The sequence below is a fragment of the Artemia franciscana genome, chromosome 6, assembly GCF_032884065.1.
Source record: "Artemia franciscana chromosome 6, ASM3288406v1, whole genome shotgun sequence".
Classification (NCBI taxonomy): domain Eukaryota; kingdom Metazoa; phylum Arthropoda; class Branchiopoda; order Anostraca; family Artemiidae; genus Artemia; species Artemia franciscana.
Genome location: NC_088868.1, coordinates 17,334,867 through 17,355,815, shown reverse-complemented (window position 1 = coordinate 17,355,815; position 20,949 = coordinate 17,334,867). Strand labels below are relative to the sequence as shown.

At 33.7% G+C, this 20,949-nt stretch overlaps 1 protein-coding gene across 1 annotated transcript in view; it reads right to left on the bottom strand.

Moving 5' to 3' along the window:
* The window catches only part of LOC136028121 (neuromedin-K receptor-like), a 114,356-nt gene that overhangs the window by 79,073 nt on the left and 14,334 nt on the right, over nt 1–20,949 (bottom strand). The window contains exon 2 of the mRNA XM_065705764.1: nt 2,007–2,188. Within this exon, the coding sequence (XP_065561836.1) occupies nt 2,007–2,188 (182 nt within the window). The remainder of the gene's footprint in view (nt 1–2,006; nt 2,189–20,949) is intronic.

Here is a 20,949-nt window from a genome sequence, read left to right as displayed (position 1 = left end):
AGAAAAATTTAATTTCCAAAAGAAAACAAACACTTTGAAAGTAGAAGAAATCCTGAAGAAAAATAAAACGCATTGAAAAAAAACACCTTGAAAGGAAAAACACCTTGAAAGAAGAAACGCCTTGAAAGAAAAAAAAACGCCCTTGAAGGAAAATGAAATCCCAAAGAAGAAATTAGGTAACACCGATGTGTGTACCGTCATTACGTAACATCCCATGTTCACGCTCTCATTACGTAACATCCCACGTTTACGCCCTTCAGTTACAATCTCGGATTCCCCGAGGACCCTGAAGTCTAGCATATCACGTGAGATTGCGTCATTCTTATCATAAGTAAACATTCCGCTATTACCTGGCATTCAAAGAAATCTTGAAACATCTTGAAAAAAATCCTGTCGGTGAAATTGGCCACTAGGGCCCCCCGTTGGAATCGCTCTCTAGGGCCCCGGTTGAATTTGACGCTAGTTGCCCTAGTGGTTAGGTTAGGGGTATGGTGAAATTGGATGATAGGTCCTCGTTGGATTTGAGTGTTAGTGCTCCCCGGTGGAACTGGATGCTAGGACCCCCATAGAGCTGGATGTTAGGGCCATCCATTGGAATTGGTTGCTTTAGCCCTCTGGTGGTTAGCTTATGGGCTCGATGAAATTGGATGTTATGGACCCACTAGAATTGAATGCTTGGGCCTCGGTTCAATTGGATGATAGGGCCCCCAGGTGGTTAGGTTAGGGGCCCCTGGTGAAATTGGATACTAGGAGGCTCCCTAAGGAATTGGATGCTAGGGCCACATTGGAATTGCTTGCTAGGGCTCCATTGGAATTGGATGATAGGGGGATGGTGGAATTGCTCTAGGGGTCTGGCGCCATGAAGGTCCCCCACTAGCAGGCCCTGAAGGTATTTCAAAGACTCTCTATAACGTAACAACTACGGTAAATCTATAGTAATCAAGCCTTGGCCCACGGAGGTTTTGTAAAAGAAACTATTAAGTAATTAACACCTGAATCGTTTAGAAAACATTCCCTATGACGTAACAAACAAACCCTATTACTTAGGTGTATTAAGCATGTGCGTTGTAGCATTGCGTCTGACCTTGGTGTACATAACGACGTCTTGAGGGACTAGTAGCTCTAATAGTTTAACCCCTTTCTGCCCGGTTAAAGCCATGCTGGAGATACTACAAATAAAGTTTTCAGAAGTAATACAGTTGTAGTTTCAAGCTATTAGTTACTCTGAAGAAAATTTAATCTCATGGAATCTAAATAGAGTTAAAACAAAATATCAAGACATTCCTTAGACTACACCAGTCGACAGAGTGAAGGGGATAATACAATGAACATAGATTAAAATGGATCATTCTATCCATAAAACTCATGCACATCTTCTTAAAGTTTTAGAACTGTGAGTCGGTATTCAAGCACCTCAACCTCTTGGAATATGTTCGTCAGGTTTTGAGGCAGGGATTTAACATTTTAGGCGGTCAAGAAACATTTTGATAAAACTAAATCAATGGAACACATTTTTAAACTCATCTCACCGCCGGTTTGCAAGGCTCCATGGAACCAAAGAGTTACAGTGATAAAGTGCGCTTGAGTATTATGCCACCTGCGGAAATTTCTATTGACATTTCTTTGTGGAGTAAATGGAAGTGTATAATGCAAGCTATCTAAACCCTGAACACCCACCCGGACCTATTTTTAGTCTTAGCTCTGTCCCTTCCCTCTTCTAAACGCATTAAGACCAAATTTTAGGTGAGTCCGTCTTTAAAGATAATACATACATGGAAAAAAAGGCTAACAAACAAGAAGGTCTTACTTCATTAAAGTATTCAAATCTGTATTGCTTCTTTGTATGTATTATTTTAGTTTTTATTGATCTTGGGCGAATGAAAATGGACATCTTCTTCCCACTGGATAAACGACATTCGTAGCATTTTGTTTACAACATAAAATAAACTCCTTTTTTCTGATACGGTAACTATGGAACTGTTGAGGATTAGAACAAAACAACTCACCAACCACCTTTTTTGCACATGCGGATGAGAAACTTCTTCTCTTGTAAGATGACAAACAGCGCCACCTTTCTATAGCGATTGCAAACATACAGAACACATTATTAGCAGCTGTGGCATAGTTTATACTTCCTTTGATTTGTTGACTAAGACATGGCATTAGATAGAAACTTGAGGTATATGGTCTAAAAAACAAGTCCATGGTTAGATAGACAAAGGTGATTTTTTTATCAGTTTGTCAAATAAATGAACTAAAAAAGAAAACAAAGAAAATTAAAAACGCCAAAAGAGAATATTAATTTGCCAACCAAAGCATAAGCTAAGAATTTATCCTCCTGTGGAAGAATCATTCCCTAGGAACATGGAATATGCATGTTCAAAATTCATTGATTTTTTTCTGTAACTTAATTGTGTTAGAGGCAGATCTCTTCAGACTGCTCTTGAAATCCAGCTTGAAACAATCTTAGAAAGATAATAATTTGACCGAAAACAACCTCTGGCTTCAGTTGAATTAGAGCCATACAAGAATTTTTTTTTGCCAATATGATTGAAGCTCTACACTCGAGACTTCACCAAGCGTAAATTCAATCTTCGACCGTTTTTGGTCAACAGAGAGTACACTACATCTCCAATTCCCTTTAGTCCACAGTAAATAAGCAAAGTTTACGGCTCTATTTTGCAAATAGTGTGTAATCTCGTTTCCAACCCATTTTTGCAAGTACTGTTTAAGCTCCGTGTTAAAACCGATTTGGCAAAAAAGTGTGTTCGATCTGTTTCTTACAACTTTTGGTCAAGAGTGCGTCAGCATTGTCTTTAATCCTTTACATACTCTTTTGGTCAACAGCGAGTATGGTCTATTTTTGACTCGCTTTGTTTAACATTGGACACGTTAAACTCTCTCTGGTAGACGTTGTGTGGAGTCTGTCTGTAACCCTTTTTGACCAGCATTGGGTATGACCCGTCTTTTTCGTTTTAGTGAGCACCGTGGTTGTTACATCTTTAGCCTTTTGGGGTTAAAATTGCGAATGCTTTGTCTTCAACGTCCTATAGACCAGATCACAGTAAGATCGTCCTAAATCGGAACGAGCTAAAGACACATTCCACCAATAGTGTTTGTTTTTTATCACAATGAATTCACTGTATTTAACAAATGGAGGATGATTATGTCACTACAAATAGACAAATAACAAATTTGTTCGATATTAAATACATATCTCACAAATAGTCATTGCTTTTCACAAAAACTGTATTTGACAGTTTCTGAGGTTGCTGATTACAAATCTCCGACTAATTTTGTAGCTGCGTAAAGAACGGGACCTTTCTTTGTCTGTTACTTTTTGTCTCTGAGATGTATAAGCAAATATGTAAATAGAACTAGAATTCCCCTATTGCTGTTCTTTGCCCTTGACGTCAGAGCCTTATATCGTAAAATCTTTCATTTATTCTATCTATTCCCCAGTGAAGATCCAGACATAAAGTAAATTATAACTAGACAATCATAAACTTTCCCTTTTGACCTACAAATACGACAATGTTAATTTGTTTAGCCTTTGTGTGGAAAGTATGATGAATTCCTTTAATTCTCGTTAAAAAAAAAAGAAGGTAAAAAGAAAAGACAACTGTTGTGGATGACAAACAAAGTTCGTAACGCTGACCCCGAGAACTGTTTGTCTACAGTAAAATAGGACAGTCTGAATATTAAAGTTACAGCCATAATGCGCTGATAGAGTGTAAACAAGGTAAAAGAAAAGAAAAAAATACATCCAAATGAAAAAAATACATTTTTGTATTACAACCTAATCTTAGGGTTCAATTTGTAACTTTTCAGGTTGTTGTTTCAAATTGCGACCTAATGTAAAAAGCTGGGTTATGCTGATTTGCCCCTAAAAAGCCCAATTCTTATTCCAAGCCAAGATTTCCAAAACTTTTATGTAGAAAGGGCTAAGAGGACCTTGATGAAGACAGAATTTTGAACGAGTTTGGACAATATCGGTTTGTGATATCAGAAAATAGGGACAATTTTTTTCTCTGTCTCAGCAATAGTATACCCCCACCATAACACATCGATATAAGAACAAATGTGACTTGTTTTTGATATAGGCTATGCTTTTTAGTTTTGCTTAAATGAAAGCTATAGAATTCTTCATTACTGCAAAATAATATTGTTTCAAACTACTAGGTAGGTTGAATTTACTATTGATGCAAAACTTAACTAAAGCACACGCAGACAGGGTTGGATAGACCTCGGTGAAGGCAAAACATTTTGAAATTCGGTTGTTTACATCTGCGACACCAGATTTAAGAGGTCCACAATAGGTGGACCAATAGGTTTATTTCATCGAAGAAAAAACCTATTGAAAGCACTTTATTGTGTTTCCTCTTGGCGCTCGAAATAGGCACCATTTGTTCTGTCTGTGATTGATTTGGCAGAATGAGCCTTAAAGGAGGAAAATAATCTGTAGAAAATCGGGTTATATTGATTCTTGACATCTGAAAAATGGGCCAAAACTGTGTATATTAAGCTTTTAAAAAAGTTAACCTATTCTTCGCAAAAAAAAACATCTTTTTTTGCTGGCCCACTTGAAAATTTCGGGACTGACACGGATAATGGAGCCTTCGTTACGATAACGGTAACGAAGTTGTTTTTACGAAAACAGCAGAGATTCAGTTGCTTTGATGTTCTCATTGAAGTAACTCTAATAGCTTCTTTTTCCCACGTGGATCAGTAGCGACAATTATATTTATTGTTATTGGTGGTGGTTTTATTTGTTTTTAGTTTAGTGTTTTTTTCTTTTTATCGTGTGCTGAGGACGCCTAGTTTAAACACAAGCGAAATATCCGCGTTATTTAGTCTTTCATCTCTTTTCTCTCAACTGGCCGCAGTCTCGTTTGAGGTTTTTTTGTGGAATTTTATCTCTCTTTGTTGTTCGTCGTTACGATAAAAAAAAAAAAAAAAAAAAAAAAAAAAAAAAAAAAAAAAAAAAATCAGGTTGTATCCTAAAAAGGTTGTATTAATATGTCTATTTTTTTTAAAGGAATTGAAATAGACTTAATCTTATGAATGACCGACATTTCTTTATTTCAGCGAACAAAAAGCTACAGCAAAGCGGAACAAGACACGATTATTTCAATGAAATAGCCAGTTAAGATTCGTGAATATTCAGTGGATTCAGCCCTGTAGAAAACTAAAAATTAAGCATATTTTCAATCCATATGAACAAGAATCCCCCTCCACATCAACCAAAAATATTTCATTAAAAGTATTGTTAAAAATTATTGCCCAAGCCTCCAGCTGATCAGACTGAGCATCCGAATTTCGCCATTGATTTAAGTTACAATCCAATATTCATAGTTCTAAGCCTAAAGACTGAAAAAAAAACATTACAAATATTCCTAGAATTAATCAGCAATAAAACTACGTCAATCAAGAAATGAAAATTTTGGTTTGCACACAGCATGCTTAGCTGTGCTGGCCTCTGTCGGCTTTGTGCTGCAGTGAGTTAGTTAGTAGTATGTCCACAACGCGGAGGGACGTGCAAGTAAGAAGAGACTGTCATTTCCAAGGGTGAGGTGTTCGAAACTTGTGCAAATTAGTTTAAATTTTTTCTGGTGTTCTGGGCTGATTTGGTCTCGGTTGTGAAAGTTGGCCTATAAGGAGTTACTGCCATAGCGTACTCCCTCCAGTGAAAACTAATTAGTTGTAGGAGCTGATGTCCTAGATATTCTGTGTTCAGGTAAGAAATGGCGAATTATCAAAACCAAAGTGTGTCATCAATCTTTTGTTAGAGCTCGGTCATATTCATGAGCGAGAGGTTAAAAACTTGGGTTTTTGATAGACTCGAACATAGGAAAATTCATTGTTGCATAAAATTAAATGTTTATGCAACGATTATAGATACTAATAAACATAATGACGCAGTTTCTGAATTACTTACAGTTCAAGCATAGCTTATGACAATGAAAAGCCACAAATAGCTTTATAACAGTAACTAGGTTCAACAACATTAAATTACAAGTTTTTAATCCAGTTTCAGAAGCTCTACCATCTATTGCTAAAAAAAAAAGCGGCACCAAAGTACCAGTTTTAATGCTATATGACACTTACGGATGGTAAAACTGATAAAAAGTACGTAGATATGAGCAATAGCTTTCAAATGAGCCATTAAACATCTCTCTAAGAAGTTCTAGTTGTCCACTAGCCCCAGCTTTTAAACTTGAGACATGACACCAATAGTGCCCTTTTTAATGCCATTTGGCACTTGTAGGTGGTGGAATTTATAGGGAAAACGTAGATATGAGAATTAGATTTTATGTGAGCTATTAAGCATTTGTCTACAATGTTTTGGTAGCCCGCTAGCATCACCCATTGAGAAATGGCACAGAAAGGGCCATTTTTATGCCATATGGCACTTGCAGATGGTGGAATTTATAAAAAGTGCGTAGATGTGAGAAATAGCTCTTTAATGAGCCATTAAGCATCTCTCTGTGATGTTTCGGTGAACCGCAAGCCCTGGAAAAAGAGAGAAAAAAAAAATCGGGAGACACATCAGTGCTACCCATGCAAAAAGTGACTTTCCTTGTTGTTTATGCTTCGGGACTTTGATTTCCCTGAACACGGTTTTCGACTTTGCCCATTCTAATGGTAAACTTTTCATTTTGATCTGACGCCATTTTCGTTTCAGGATTATTTTACGTTGTTAGAGGTGAGACCAATTAGGCAGTTATGGTCAAGATTCGCCAAAAAAATAAAATAAATGAATAAATAGACCGAAGGAAAAATAGACAAGAGGTATTATTGTGGGGTTGACGGATAAGCAAAACTAAGGCTTAGGAAAGGCTAGAAAATTAGCTGTAATCCAGTTGCACCATAAAACTTGAAAGCTGTGAATCAGCTCTCCTTCTCCTAGCCTGCTTTAATCCCCGAAATAACTGAATCATCAGCTAGCAGACTGGTTCGTATCAAGGCCTCAGGTTTAAGTGCCTTCATACAAATGCCTGTTTTTATGTGACTCTAGGAGCTATTGTGATTAGGTATGTCCGGAAGAGTTTTCATCGGAGGGTGCCATACGGCACCCTCCGGAAAATAAGTCACTTTATGATTTGACTAGCAAGTGCCAAGGATATTGGCCGTATTTAAGATTTCGGAAGGGACTAGGCCTAGATGTACGTACGGACATCATTGTGTTATTTCATCTAAGGTGGAGGGTCCAAAAAGTTTTCCAAAAAATACCTAAAGCAATAAAATCTCTAGCATCACATGTTAAACCACTAGCAATTTCTGTTTCCAGTATAGATAAATAAAATACCCCGCCATAATGCACCGTAAGTGACGATATCCTCCAAACGACACTTTTTCTACTGACACAAATCTTCTAAGCAAATGTACTGCACTTATTCAAGAGTTGTAAAAAAGCACTTTATTGTCACTTTGATTTGATCGGATATCCCCTTTTCCATCCTTACATTGACAGTCGCTTAATCAACAGTTTTTAACTTACATATGCTGTTTACCCAAAAGAGTCAAGGTGCTCATATAAGTGTAATAATTGTCCTGAATCAGCTAGTTTTTGCATTATAGAACTAAATGTTTGTAAATATTGTCTTTCTAACCAGTACTCTAGAAACTATGAGAATTTTGCTGTGATATACTGTCTTTATGACTAACTAGTGCATTGAAAGTTAGTATTATAATAAACAGGTTAGGATTGTAAAAATTGGCTGAAGGGTAGTTAAAGTTTCTCTGAAGTGAAGCCCAATGCTGTCTCTCCAAGCGTTCCTTCGTGGGGTTTATCTTTGACTCGCTTCCGTCACAGATCTTATGCTGTTAAGGTCAGAACTTGACACCCATTCTATCCCATCGAAATTCCTCACCTTAACCCTACCTCTAGACTTCCAATAGTCTGTCGGTTACAATTCTACCGTCGCCCCACGTCCAATCAAAATAACATCATCCACAAGTTAAATCTCCAAAGTTTCAAATACAGATAAAACGATATTCAGCCTCTGCCTTCACATCCCATCACAGCTATATATAAAATCTGATAAACAAACTACGAATGGAACTAATTGAAAATCAGACCATTCAAATCAACTCAATCGACTTGTCTACTTTTGCTGAAAAGCGTAATTTTTATAAGCTAACAACATAAGGCTCAACTTCAATAGCACTTGACCTTCACGTTGTCACTAAAAAATACTTGAAAATTTCAAATTTACATGATTGGAATGGATATACCAAGCTTTTAAAGTAAAAGCCTGGCGACCCTTTGCTTGAGCAAAAAGGCGGTGGCATTTATTCCTTTGTTTGGGACAAATCTTACGCTAAATAAGTAATAAATTAGATTTTACTATTCTTTCTGACCACCTGGTTTTTGGATATGGGCGTACGTAGATTTTTGGTGAAAGCCATCTTCTTGCCTACTTAACTTTCAATGGGACTCCTTTTTCAGACAAAATCTACGTTTTATTGAGAAGGTATAAAAGTTAGCAATCAATTTATTATTATTAATCAAATTTTCTAGGAAAATACCTGGAAACTAAAGAAAAATCACATTTATACTGACTGCTTGAATCTTTGGCTAAAAGTGCTGTGCTACATGTCACTTTTGTAAGAAGTTTTTTTTCAAGTTTTTACTCAAACCTTTTTAGTTGTCCATCAGCAAAACTTAGGAAGTACTTGATTTTTTGCAAAAACGAACTTTCTCTTAAAATGGGTGGATTAAAAAGCAGCAGTCCAAAGCATTTTGTTGGCTTCAGCTTTGTAAAACATTTTTTAGATATCAAGGTTTTTATTGCTCACACATAAATCCGTAATTTCATTGAGCTCAAAATTACACTTAATTTTCGATAAAAATGTCAATGTCTAACACTCAGAGAAAAATCACTCTTTGGGGCATGGTAATAGTAGAAACAACAGAGCAAAAATATTTCGCAGCGTTTTATTGAACTTAAACAATATGTCTTTGGATAAACATCAAGAGCAAAATTAACAAAATATATTAAAATATTTCGCAGCGTTTTAAACAATATGTCTATAGATAAACATCAAGAGCAAAATTAATAAAATATATTACACATTCTGAATCTGATATTCTTAGAAAAGCCTAATTCTATTTAATTTTCCAAAGGAATTCCTTGAAAAACTGTCTTAATGGCTTCTCAGCTAGGTTTTTTTTACTTTTGTTAAAAATATCTTACAAAATCCTCTAAATTGACGGAAAACAGTTTCTTTACCTACAAGTTTAAAACAAGTTTGAAATTTTTGCCTTTTATTTTGAAAACTTCTTTCCAGAAACAAAATGAGCTTGTCACATCCTAAAGGAATATGAAATAGTATCCTTCTCAAAGATAAATGCAATGAATGATAAATCATTTTGCTTAAAACCTTCAGATCTTGGAAACCTAATGTTGCAAAACAGGAGAAACAAACATGGGTGTTCTGAAATGTAATGTAAATTAGTCTCATGATTATAAAGCCAAGAAGGATATTGAAGGATAAAGGATGAAATAACGGACCTAAAGCCATTGCTGGTGCATATGGTGTCGAATCGAAATTCCAGTAGCTGGGTCTTTTTTTACAAGGACAGATAGCAGAACCTTACTACGATGGGGTTTGAACCCAGAACCCCAAATTGACAAGCAGAGCATCAATCAGCTTTACTAAGTCTGTTCTGAACAATCAAATAACTGACTTTTAGACATGAGCCTCATACATAATGTACAGGCTTCTTATTCATCAGAATGTACAGAAGGAATGGAATTTGACTCAGCAGGACTTTTACATTAGTGGATTAGTTGACTGAAAATAAGGAGCAAAATTTAAAACTTAAAATGAACAGAAATAATTACGTATATGCGGGAGGGGGGTTGCCCCTGCCTCAACACCTCGCTCTTTACACTAATTTTTTTAAATACTTATAAAAAAAGCTTACTATTGTTCTAATTAAACGAGCCTTGTGTTTCAGGAGTCTTTCTTAAAGAATTGGGACAAAATTTAAACTTTAATATAAGGAGCAAGGTTTTGAGGAAAGGGTGACCCTCCTCATATAAATAATAATTTCTGTTCGGTTTATGTTTTAATGTTGCTCCTTACTTTAAGTTGAAAAAACTTGTTTTTTTATTTACTTTCTGTTCGTTTTTTTCCAAACAATGCCAGGAAATCTGGCTCCACCTCTGCACAATATTTCTCTTACCCACGGACATATCGTCTAGACAATTCAATTGGTGAAAATCTACCCTGGACAATTATCCCTAACATCTCTATGGGTGAGATTGAGTCGGCAAAGAGAAAGCAAGACATAAGAAGAATTTCCTATAGGACTTCTGGCTAATTCCCCCTGTGTAGAATTTCTTTTGAACAATTCATCCCTTGGAAACTTCATTCCCCATGGAAAATTCACCCGGTGGAGACTCCCTCAGCAGAAAATTCACCCCCCCCCCGAAAAAAGTACGCATACTTACGAATAACAAATACTATACATAAACAATAGGCAGATTTTTTAAATTAAAGATCTTTCCCCAGGTGCTGTTGTGAATACAACAATATATATATATATATATATATATATATATATATATATATATATATATATATATATATATATATATATATATATATATATATATATATATATATATATATATATATATATATATATATATATATATATATATATATATATATATATATATATATATATATATATATATATATATATATATATATATATAATATATATATATATACATATATATATATATATATATATATATATATATATATATATATATATATATATATATATATATATAGGTCATATTAACTCCAAAGACACGGTTATTCGACTTTTCAACTTTGCTGAACAAAACGGCTATCTGAAAATTTTTTCGGACGATTTACAGAAAAAAGGACCGTGGAAGCGGGTCTAGTTGCCCTCCAATATTTTTTGTCACTTCAAAAGGGCACTAGAACTTTCATTTCCGTTCAAATGGTCCCTGTTCCAATATTCTAGGACCAATGGGTCGCTACGATCACCCCTGGAAAAGAAAAACACACGCATCCTTGACCTATCTTCAGGCAAAAATACACAAATTTGCACGTTTTGCAGGTAGGAGCTTGAAACCTCTATAGCAGGGTTCTCTGATAAGCTGAATCTGACGGTGTGATTTTAATTCGGATCCTATGGCTTTTATGTGGTGTTTCGTCTTTTTTTCGTAAATCAGGCGAATTTTCTCAGGCTCTTAGCCTTTGATGGGTAGGGCTAAATTTAATGAAGCTTATATATTTGAAATCAGCGCAATAGGTTGATTCTTTTGATATATCTATTGGTATCAAAATTCAGCTTTTTAGAGTTTCGGTTACTACTGAGCCGGGTCGCTCCTTACTTAAGCTTCATTATTACAAATTGTTTGATAATTCGCTGATTTTAACTTTAGACTCGTGCTACAAGATGGGCGATTTAAATGTCAGGAACTTAGTTTTAGATGAAAATTGAAATGAGAGAAATTAGCTCGTACATGGGGCGCATAAGGGGTTCCAGTGGTACCCATGGAAATAAAAGCCACCTATTTTAGGCTTCTGTAATATGAATATAAAAATTTTATCATTACTTTCCATTCAAAATTGTTCCCCTACTTTCCTTTACATCTCTTTTCATTCACTTAGTATGATATTTTATTTTTTCTTTCAAGTCCATTTTTTATGTTTCTTTCAACTTTGGTTTTATTTAAACACTAATGAATGCTAAGACTGCCAACAAGAGAAAAATAGCTGCGTATACCCCTGCTACAAACTTAGCATCTTCTATTTCTTTCATTTTTTAGGTTAATTTTACCTTTCAAATTTTACTTCTAAGACTTTAACTTTCTTTTAACTCTATCAAAAGAATTAAGAATAATGACAAAAACTCAGAAATGGCAATTTTTGAGGCAAATACGTATATTATACTTATCTTAGTGTCATTATATTATAGTGATATTTATAGTGATTATATTATATTATAGTGATATACATTATATTATAGTCACTATATTATAGTGATTATATTATACTTATTTAAAAAAAATACTGATATTTTAACGAAATCATATTCTGTAATCCCTCTCCCCATCTTTCTATGTTTTCCATCTTTCTATCTTTCTAAGATCAAGGCGAGAGGAGTGGCCCTTCTCTTCTTCGTGGTGGGTCTTTTTGTAGACCCTGATCTATTCTGTGATTCTGTTGTTTTTTTTTATGGTGTAATTTGTTGATGTTATGACAAAAAAAGAGGTCATGACTAAAAATACAAATTGTTTTCAGTGAAGCTGCAATGTCACTCTTTTAAGACTTGTGCCTTGCTTAAGTCTGAATTGATTATTCATCTTGATTTACGTTTGTTTTAGGTTTCATCCACAGCAATTTTTGTTATATTTAAATTTATGTGATTGTTCATTTTAACTACCTATAATTTCGGATTTAATTTATTAATGAATACTATTTTTTGTTATTTTTAAGTGTGAACTATTATACAAATTAATATATGTTGGCTTTAGCATTTAATATGCTCTATAATTTTCTTCAAAAACTCTTCCTGGAATTTTTCTTTATTTTACATAATAGACCAAACCATAATTCCCACGTTTCATTCTTTTTGTTCCACCATACAGACAGCAAAAAACTTTCTTTTCTCAAATTCATGTCAGCTTTTAGTATTCGAGACCCTAATACGACCGAAGGTCTCAAGTTCCACTGTTTCTCATCATTAATAACCCAACTTAGAAGACTAACTTGCAGTGTCAAATGATATTTTTTTGGGCCTAATTTCCCAAAGCTATCCTGCAAACCGTGGATACTCAAGGGAAATCCCTTGGCCTCGGCTTTTGAAACAATAAGTGTATCAATAAAGCTATTAGAAACTCTCGAGAAGCCCACTTATTCCCCTTGCAGGTATGAAGAATAACTAGTTATTATAGGCACGTACTCTTGCTAGTAGGCATGTAAAACCAACGACGTTTACGCCTAATTAAGTAAAATTTTGAAACAGACGTGATAATTGTGGTTCTTCTGCAATAATATAAAAATATACCTTTTTATCAATATTCTTACAAAAGTGACGGTGAATGGGAAAATTTGGGCCATTTTATGAAAGGCCTCTTTTTAAGAATAACTGAGGTTTTGATTTCGTACATAAGACTCAAGGCAATAAATTCTACACTCATTATTCAAATGGATTCTGCCAAACACCTGAAATATAATTCATAGGGCCTTTGTGACATTTTTACAGTTGAGATTTAAAGCTCAGTCAATAACATTTTGAGCAAACCCAACTCAAACTAAGTAATCTACTTTCCCTTATCTGATTTGGTATCAAAGACATTTATAAGTTTTTGTTGCTTTATTTTCCAAAATATTTTGCATCTATTTTCCTCACTCACAGAAGGAGTTAGTAATGGGAACTACCAATATTAAGTACATTTTGATGGTGCATAGAAAACTTTTCGTTTTAAGAACTGGTCCTTATTAAATTTGAATGATTCAAAATACATTTAAAAATTTTTTTCGCCCTTCAGTACCATGCATGTCATGCAACCAAGACCGTTTCCAGGATTTTTATTTGGTGAGGGTTATTTTCGTTCGGAACAAGGGAAGGGGGGTTACAAAGAAAACTTTAAAAACCACATCAAAAATTTTTTTTATGTGCATATTTGTTACTTTTTTAAGAGTCGGGAACAAATTTCAGGGGGAGTTTGCGGAATTTCTGAACGAGTTGGTGAATCTTGAAAACGCTAGAGTATAGGGGTTTTAGCGGCACGTAGTTGGAGACAAAGCATCAAACTGAGAAATGCATCGTGGTAAGCAACCATAAGTAAAAAAAAACCATCTGTTGGTAAAATTGTTGAATTTATATAGTCAGTTAGGCTTTTATATTTATCTTTTTCTGCTAAGACTTTCAAGAGCGAATTAATGGCTAAATTAAAAGCTAATGTCTCTAATAAATATGTCTTTTTAACTCCTGCATATGGCGGTTTTTGGTCCCGTTTCTGGAGTGGAAAGAATGAGAAGCACATTCGGGTTGCAGTTATAATCCCCATGACCAAAAATTCTAAACTGGAAATTGAAAATTTCCTCTCTTGTATACTACCTCTCGCATCCTCCAAGTCAAAGAAAATGAATAAAACAAGATTTGAAAAAAAAAACTACCTAATTAATAAAATTTCATGTATTTATCTTCATTTTATTGAAGATAACTGAATTTTCATTTTTAAATTCTCAACAATACGGATGACAACATATTCCACAGACTCTTTATTTGCATGATAAAGTGGCACATATCTTAAGCGAAAATTAAAGGGGTGCAAGATGTAAAATCTCCATTAAATGCCCTTTAAAATAAGAATGTTGACTTCTTTATGTGCGTGATAAAGTGACATATATCTTAAGATAAAATTTATCTTAAAAGGGGTGCAAGAAGTAAAACCTCCAATAAATGCCCTTTAAAATAGGAATGTTGACTTCCATACTCCCTCTTTTATCCTCTAAGTCAAAGAAAATTAATAAAACAAGATGTGAAAAAAAAACTACCTAATTAATAAGATTTCATGTATTTATCTTCATTTTATTGAAAATAACTGAATTTTTATTTTCAGGTTCTCAACGATACCGATGACAACATATCCCAAGGACTCTATATTTGCATGATAAAGTGGCACATATCTTAAGCGAAAATTTAAGGGGTGCAAGAAATAAAACCTCCATTAAATGCCCTTTAAAATAGCAATGTTGACTTCTTTATCTCGGTGATAAAGTGACACATCTTAAGAGAAAATTTAAGGGGTGCAAGAAGTAAAGCCTCCATTAAATGTCCATTAAAATAAGAATGTTGACTTCTTTATTTGCGTGATAAAGTGACACATATCTGAAGAGAAATTTTAAGGGGTGCAAGAAGTAAAACCTCCATTAAATGCTCTTTAAAACAAGAATGTTGACTTCTTTAAGTGCGTGATAAAGTGGCACATATATTAAGAGAAAATTCAAGGGGCGCAAGAAGTAAAACTTCCATTATATGTTCTTTAAAATAAGAATGTTGACTTCTTTATTTGAGTGATAAAATGACACATATCCTTAGAGAAAATTTAAGGGGTGCAAGAAGTAAAACATCCATTAAACGCCCTTTAAAATAAGAATGTTATCTTCTTTATTTGCGTGATAAAGTGTCACATATCTTAAGCGAAAATTTAAGGGCTGCAAGAGGTAAAATTTCCATTAAATACCCTTAAAATAAGAATGTTGACTTCTTTATTTGCATGATAAAGTGGCACACATCTTAAGCGTAAATTTAAGGGGTGCAAAAAGTAAAACCTCCATTAAATGCCCTTTCGTGGGCAACAGTACGATAACAGTAATTGGTAGTTGTTTGGTGGAGGTTGTACATAAGGACGCAGTTTTACAGTTGGTAGTTCCCTGGCAGTTAACACATCTAAGACAAATTACATTTTTTTTAGTAGAACGGGTAGGTTTTTTAATGATATTAATAACATATTTTCGGACATTTACCCATTAAACAAGTTTTTGAAATTAGGTATTTGGGGTTTTATTTAGATAATAATATTAGTTGGAAAAAGCATTGTAGTCTTATTGGGGCGAAAATGGCCAGGGGTCTAGGAATTCTGAGACGAGTAAAATAAACATCTCCATTCAAGATTTAAAAAATCATTTATTTTTCCCAATAGATTACGGTTGTGTTCAATGGGCCAGCAATTTTTTCTAATTATAAAAGGATCCAGATTTTGTAAAGTAACAGCATTCGATTGATTGCGGACACAAAAGAGCAGGCTGAATCCAAAACTATTGCTAGCTTTTGCCGGTGTAGTGTTTTAAATGTTGGTCAGTTTCGTGACTACCAAGCATCAATTTTTGTGTTCCAGAGCATGAAAAATATAGCCTATGCCCTAAATATTTTCATAACTATTTTTCCATGAATCAGGAGCACCATAATTATGATACAAGAAATTCACAACTTTTAAGTCACGAAAAAACAGTCATATCATCATATATGATTCATAATCTGGGGCCTTCTGTTTAGAATAATCTGCCGGTTAGCATCAGGGAGTCTGTTCTTTATACGGGTTTAAAAATAAATTGAAAACATTTTGTTTAACTAATATATTTTGAAGAGCGGGAAGTCTTTGATGCTTTTCTTTTGCAGATTTTTGGGGCTAAAACTGGTAAAAAAATAATTAATACGACTATTTTGTTGTATAGTGTTCATGTGTATGTGTCGTTGTTTTTTATATATAAGATAGGCTAGTTGGATAATCAGGAGCTGTTATGTTTAGATATTTATTTATAAGATATTAATCATAACAGGAATTGGCAGCACAAGTCCTTAGGACTTTATTTTTGCTGCAATGATTTATTAGTAGCGTCATTTTTATTTATGTTTATATTGTGGATAAAATAAAACCTACCTACCTATCTACCTTTAAAATAAGAATGTTGACTTCTTTATTTTAGACACCTAAGTTAAAAAGATACATTTTTGTAAGGACTATTTTGTACATCTAGAAAGAGCAGTTTTACTTTCAAAAACAACGTTACTATTACGGGAAAAAGAGCGAAGAGAAGCTCAAAAGGAACAGAAATTATTGCTTCTCAATCTATATATAGGTTATGCATGATGTGTCTACAAAACTAGCTCAAATAAACTGACTCGAGATATTTTTGAACGTCCGTAGAATTTTTTAAATTAGCAATTTACTGAAAACTGAGCTTGCTTGATTTTTTTAGAGATGTAAAATTGCCACCAAAAGTTATCAATATCATGATTAGAGCCTAATAAGCAAGTATTTTATTTCCATCATGTTACTTATAGAATTTTCTGCTCCTAAGAGAACAACCTGTTTCAGGGTATGAGTTTTGTGTTATCAGTAAAGGACCAGTTTTTAGAATTCTACAGAAATTGGGAAATTTCGAGAGTCAGATTAATTGAGCCACTTCTGTAGATACATCTTGTGCAACCTGCGAAGCATTAATTTTTGTTATTTCAAGCTCCAACTTCGCTCTTTACCTCCGCAGTGAAAAGTTTTTTTTCAGTTAATTCTGTTGGAACCGTTATATTGTCTCCTACAATTCTTTTCAACTTCTAAAATCGGAGCTAAAGGATAATAAAATGTACTTATACCCCTTTTTTGTCCCTTAAAGATTGAGCCAACTTCTAAGGATTTTATACTTGAGCTGTCCTTTTTGCCAGCTACTATCCTAAGCCCATTCTGATTTTTTTTTCTTTTCCTTATTCATGAGCAAAGAAGTCTTTCGTAGGAAAATTTTGGTCTGTAAGTGGTACTAGGAACATCCATTAGCTGGAATTCGTCTTCTCCTACATTTTTTATAATTCGTCTAAGTCTGGCATTAAAAAACTAAAATGTTTTCCATTCAAAACAACTTCAGCCAGCTGTTTGATTGAGTGAACAATTCAAATTTAAACCAAAAGAAAAAAATAATTAGACATTCAACATTAAGTGTTCACAATGTAATGAAACACCTGCTATTAGATAAAGTTCAAGAAAGAAAAGTCTTGCCTAAGATAACACCTATAGAGATAACCAAACGAGTGTTGAAATTGATTTTTTTTTTTTTTTTTTTAATTAGGCTCGCCACCAGCTTTTTTCTAATGTCGAGGGAGGGAGGTCAAACGTTTTCAAGAGGTAACGGTTGTAGAAGATCCAATTTTCCTATTTAGCTAGGGCCATTCAGCAAATGCTATTGGCATTTTGATAGTTCTATATGTTATATCAAGTTCGATTGGCAGTTTTTTTTTTTTTTTTTTTTTTTTCTAGCAACCAGTGTAACTGAGAATGGCTCTGCTTGGAATGAAATATGCTGCTTTCAAAAGGAAAACAAAACTTAAATCGACAAAATCAGAATATCTGGCCCTACAGGCCCAAGTCTGAACTGACTTATCATTTTACAATCGAATCAAATTAATGGGGGATTACGAGTTAAATATTAGGATTTTCTGTGTCACATAGACAGCACAACAGAACGAAAATTTAATTCATGGAGGCTCCCCCGAATACGAAAATGAATCAATCAGCTTCACTGACGTAAGAGGGTGGCTGTCCTGCATCACCCAAATCATAAGCTTATAAAGCCATAAGCCACATTAAAAGCTCGCGCTAATAGTAACCGAAACTTTGAGAAGCAGAATTTTCATAACGATCTATGCACTAATAGAATCATATTCTTATAATGATTCTAAAAACTGCCTGATTCTTTGATTTTGAAATTATAAAGAGAAATTTTTCTTAATTTTGTAAAAAGGAAGAAAACAGTCCAAAAAGGGGTGATACTGATTAAAGAAAAAACGAATACACTGTCAAATTCAACAAATCGGAGAACCCTAGAGTACAGGGTTTTTAAGCCCCTATCTAGAAAAATGCAAAATTTCGTATTTCTTTTTCAAGAAGGATGGCTATGGATGAGCCACTATTTATTTTTTTATTCTTCATTTTCTTGGAGTAGAGTAGTTGCATCGAAACAGTGGTTCTAGAATCAAGAGATAGGGTGCATTTTGACAAAAATTTAAATTTTTAGTATATTTCTTAATAGAAATTGAGATTGAGCCTTAGCAAAATTTCTGCCTGTGATCGTCAATCCATATACAGTAATTTGAAAGCTGTACATTTAGCTTCCCATTCTCAGTGGCCACAGATCCGTGAAAACGCAGAGTAGAAATTCTGAGATAGCCAGTCCATTTATAATTTTTAAAAAGCTAGACATTCCGGTTTTAGAGGCGGCAATGCCGCGGAGTGGCGCATCTGTTCCAAAAGATAAATGTAATACATAAAAAATAAATGATTTATACAGGCAATGGTTTTTAAGTTCCGTTTAACTAAGTCTATTCATTTCAGACTTCATAGAATTGTGTGAAGGGGTATGTAGTTGGGCATATTGGTAAACAGTATCGCTAGATGTCTCTGTGGAGTAGGAGGTCTTCAGCCCGAAAAACTACCCTTTTAGGCCCAAATCTTTCAACTTTCAGTGAGTATTCAGATAAACATAGAAAGCAGATCAAGGGACTCGCCCCTCCTAATCCTCTTCATTCTGAAGAATATTTTTGGACAAAGCCAGTAATATGGTTACTTAGGGTGACAGTTCCCCTTTTACTGCAAAACTATTTTAGGTACTACTCAAAAAATGACACCCATGTGCCTACTTTCACAAATGGAATGGGGTAGGGGGTCGGAAAGCATCTCAAACAAAGTATTTGTTTGAAGAACTCCCTTTGAAAGCCGCAAAAATGGTGATCCTTACAAATTACTTTGATAGTTCGGAACATCTCCCCATCTTTTATCGTTCAAGAATGATTGAAGCCCTGTTGTGCAAACATTAAAATTGAATTTGCAAACGAGATGGAATGGAAAGGGAGCCGAAGCCTCCCTGACACTTAAGCAAGCCCTGCGTCAAACAGTTCGTAGTAACAAAATGTGATTAAAGAGTCAGCTTAGTAAATAGAAACACATACTATAAAAAAGAAGTGCGATTGAAATACACAACTAGGGACGTATCCTGGATTTTGATTTAGGAAGAGGGGTGTTATTTTCCGGGGGAGAGGATTGACAAACAACAAGTTTAAAAAATGAATCTAAAATTTGTTTATAGCCTATACGTTTTTGTTACGTTTTTACGAATTGGACAATTCGAAGTATTCCCTTCGTTGACCTGAAAGAGTGCAATGTACAATGATCCGAGTATTAGAATACAATTGGAGAGACATTTGAACCTGCCCCAAAATGGGGCCCACCAAAGGCCAAAAAGGTTTTTCCTTCAAAGGCTTTGAACTCAAACTAAAACAAACTCATACTCATTGTCCAAAGACAATTCTTTTTATATGTCTTGCTTTCTCTTTTCCGTCTCAATTTTACGCGTGGAGTGGTTAAGAGTAATTGTCCGTGGTATAAAAAAATGTTGCAATTAAGAAAACTGTTTTTATCAAGAACAAAATGTTATTATTGCTCGTTACTATTATAAAAATTTCATTAGTATTGAGAAAAAATTGTTACTATTCAGAAAAAAACTTGTTTTTATTAGAAAAAATTTGTTAGTATTAAGCAAAAACTTGTTGATATAAAGAAAAACCTCGTTGCTATTAAAAAAAATCTGTTAGTATTGATGAAAAAATGTTATTATTAAGAAAACACTTATTGCTATTAAGAAAAATATTTTTATCAGGAACAAAATATTATTATTACTCGTTACTATTTGAAAAAAAATTGTTAGTATTAAGAAACACAAGACATTATAAATAGACAAAATTGTTACTATTAAGAAAAAACTTATTACTATTATGAAAAAACTTATTAGTAATGACGAAATACTTGTTACTATTACGAAAAATTTGTTAGTATATAGAACAGAATGTTATTATTACTCGTTACTATTAGAAAAAAATGTTAGTATTAAGAAAATATGTTACTATTAAGATAAAACTTATCTCTATGAAGAAAAAACTTATTTACTATGAAAAAAACTTTAGTATTAATGAAAAATTTGTTGCTATTAAGAAAAATATTTTTTATCAAGAAAAAAATGTTATTACTACTCGTTACGCTTAGAAGAAATTTGTTAGTATTAAGAAAAACTTGTTACCATTAAGATAAAACTTTTACTATTATTGAAAAACTTGCTGATGTTAAAAAAAACTTCTTAGTATTAAAATTTTGTTAGTACTAAGAAAAATAAAAACTTGCTGCTACTTACAAAAATGTTTTTATCAAGAAGAAAATGTTATTATTACTCGTTACTATTTAAAAATTATTACTATTAAGACAAACTTGTTACCATTAAGAAAAAACTTTCACTATTTAAAAAAAAACTTGCTAATCTAAAAAAATAACTTTAGTATTGAGACAAATTTTGTTAGTATTAAGAAAAAGTTGTTCCTATTCAGAGAAAAACTTACTAATATTA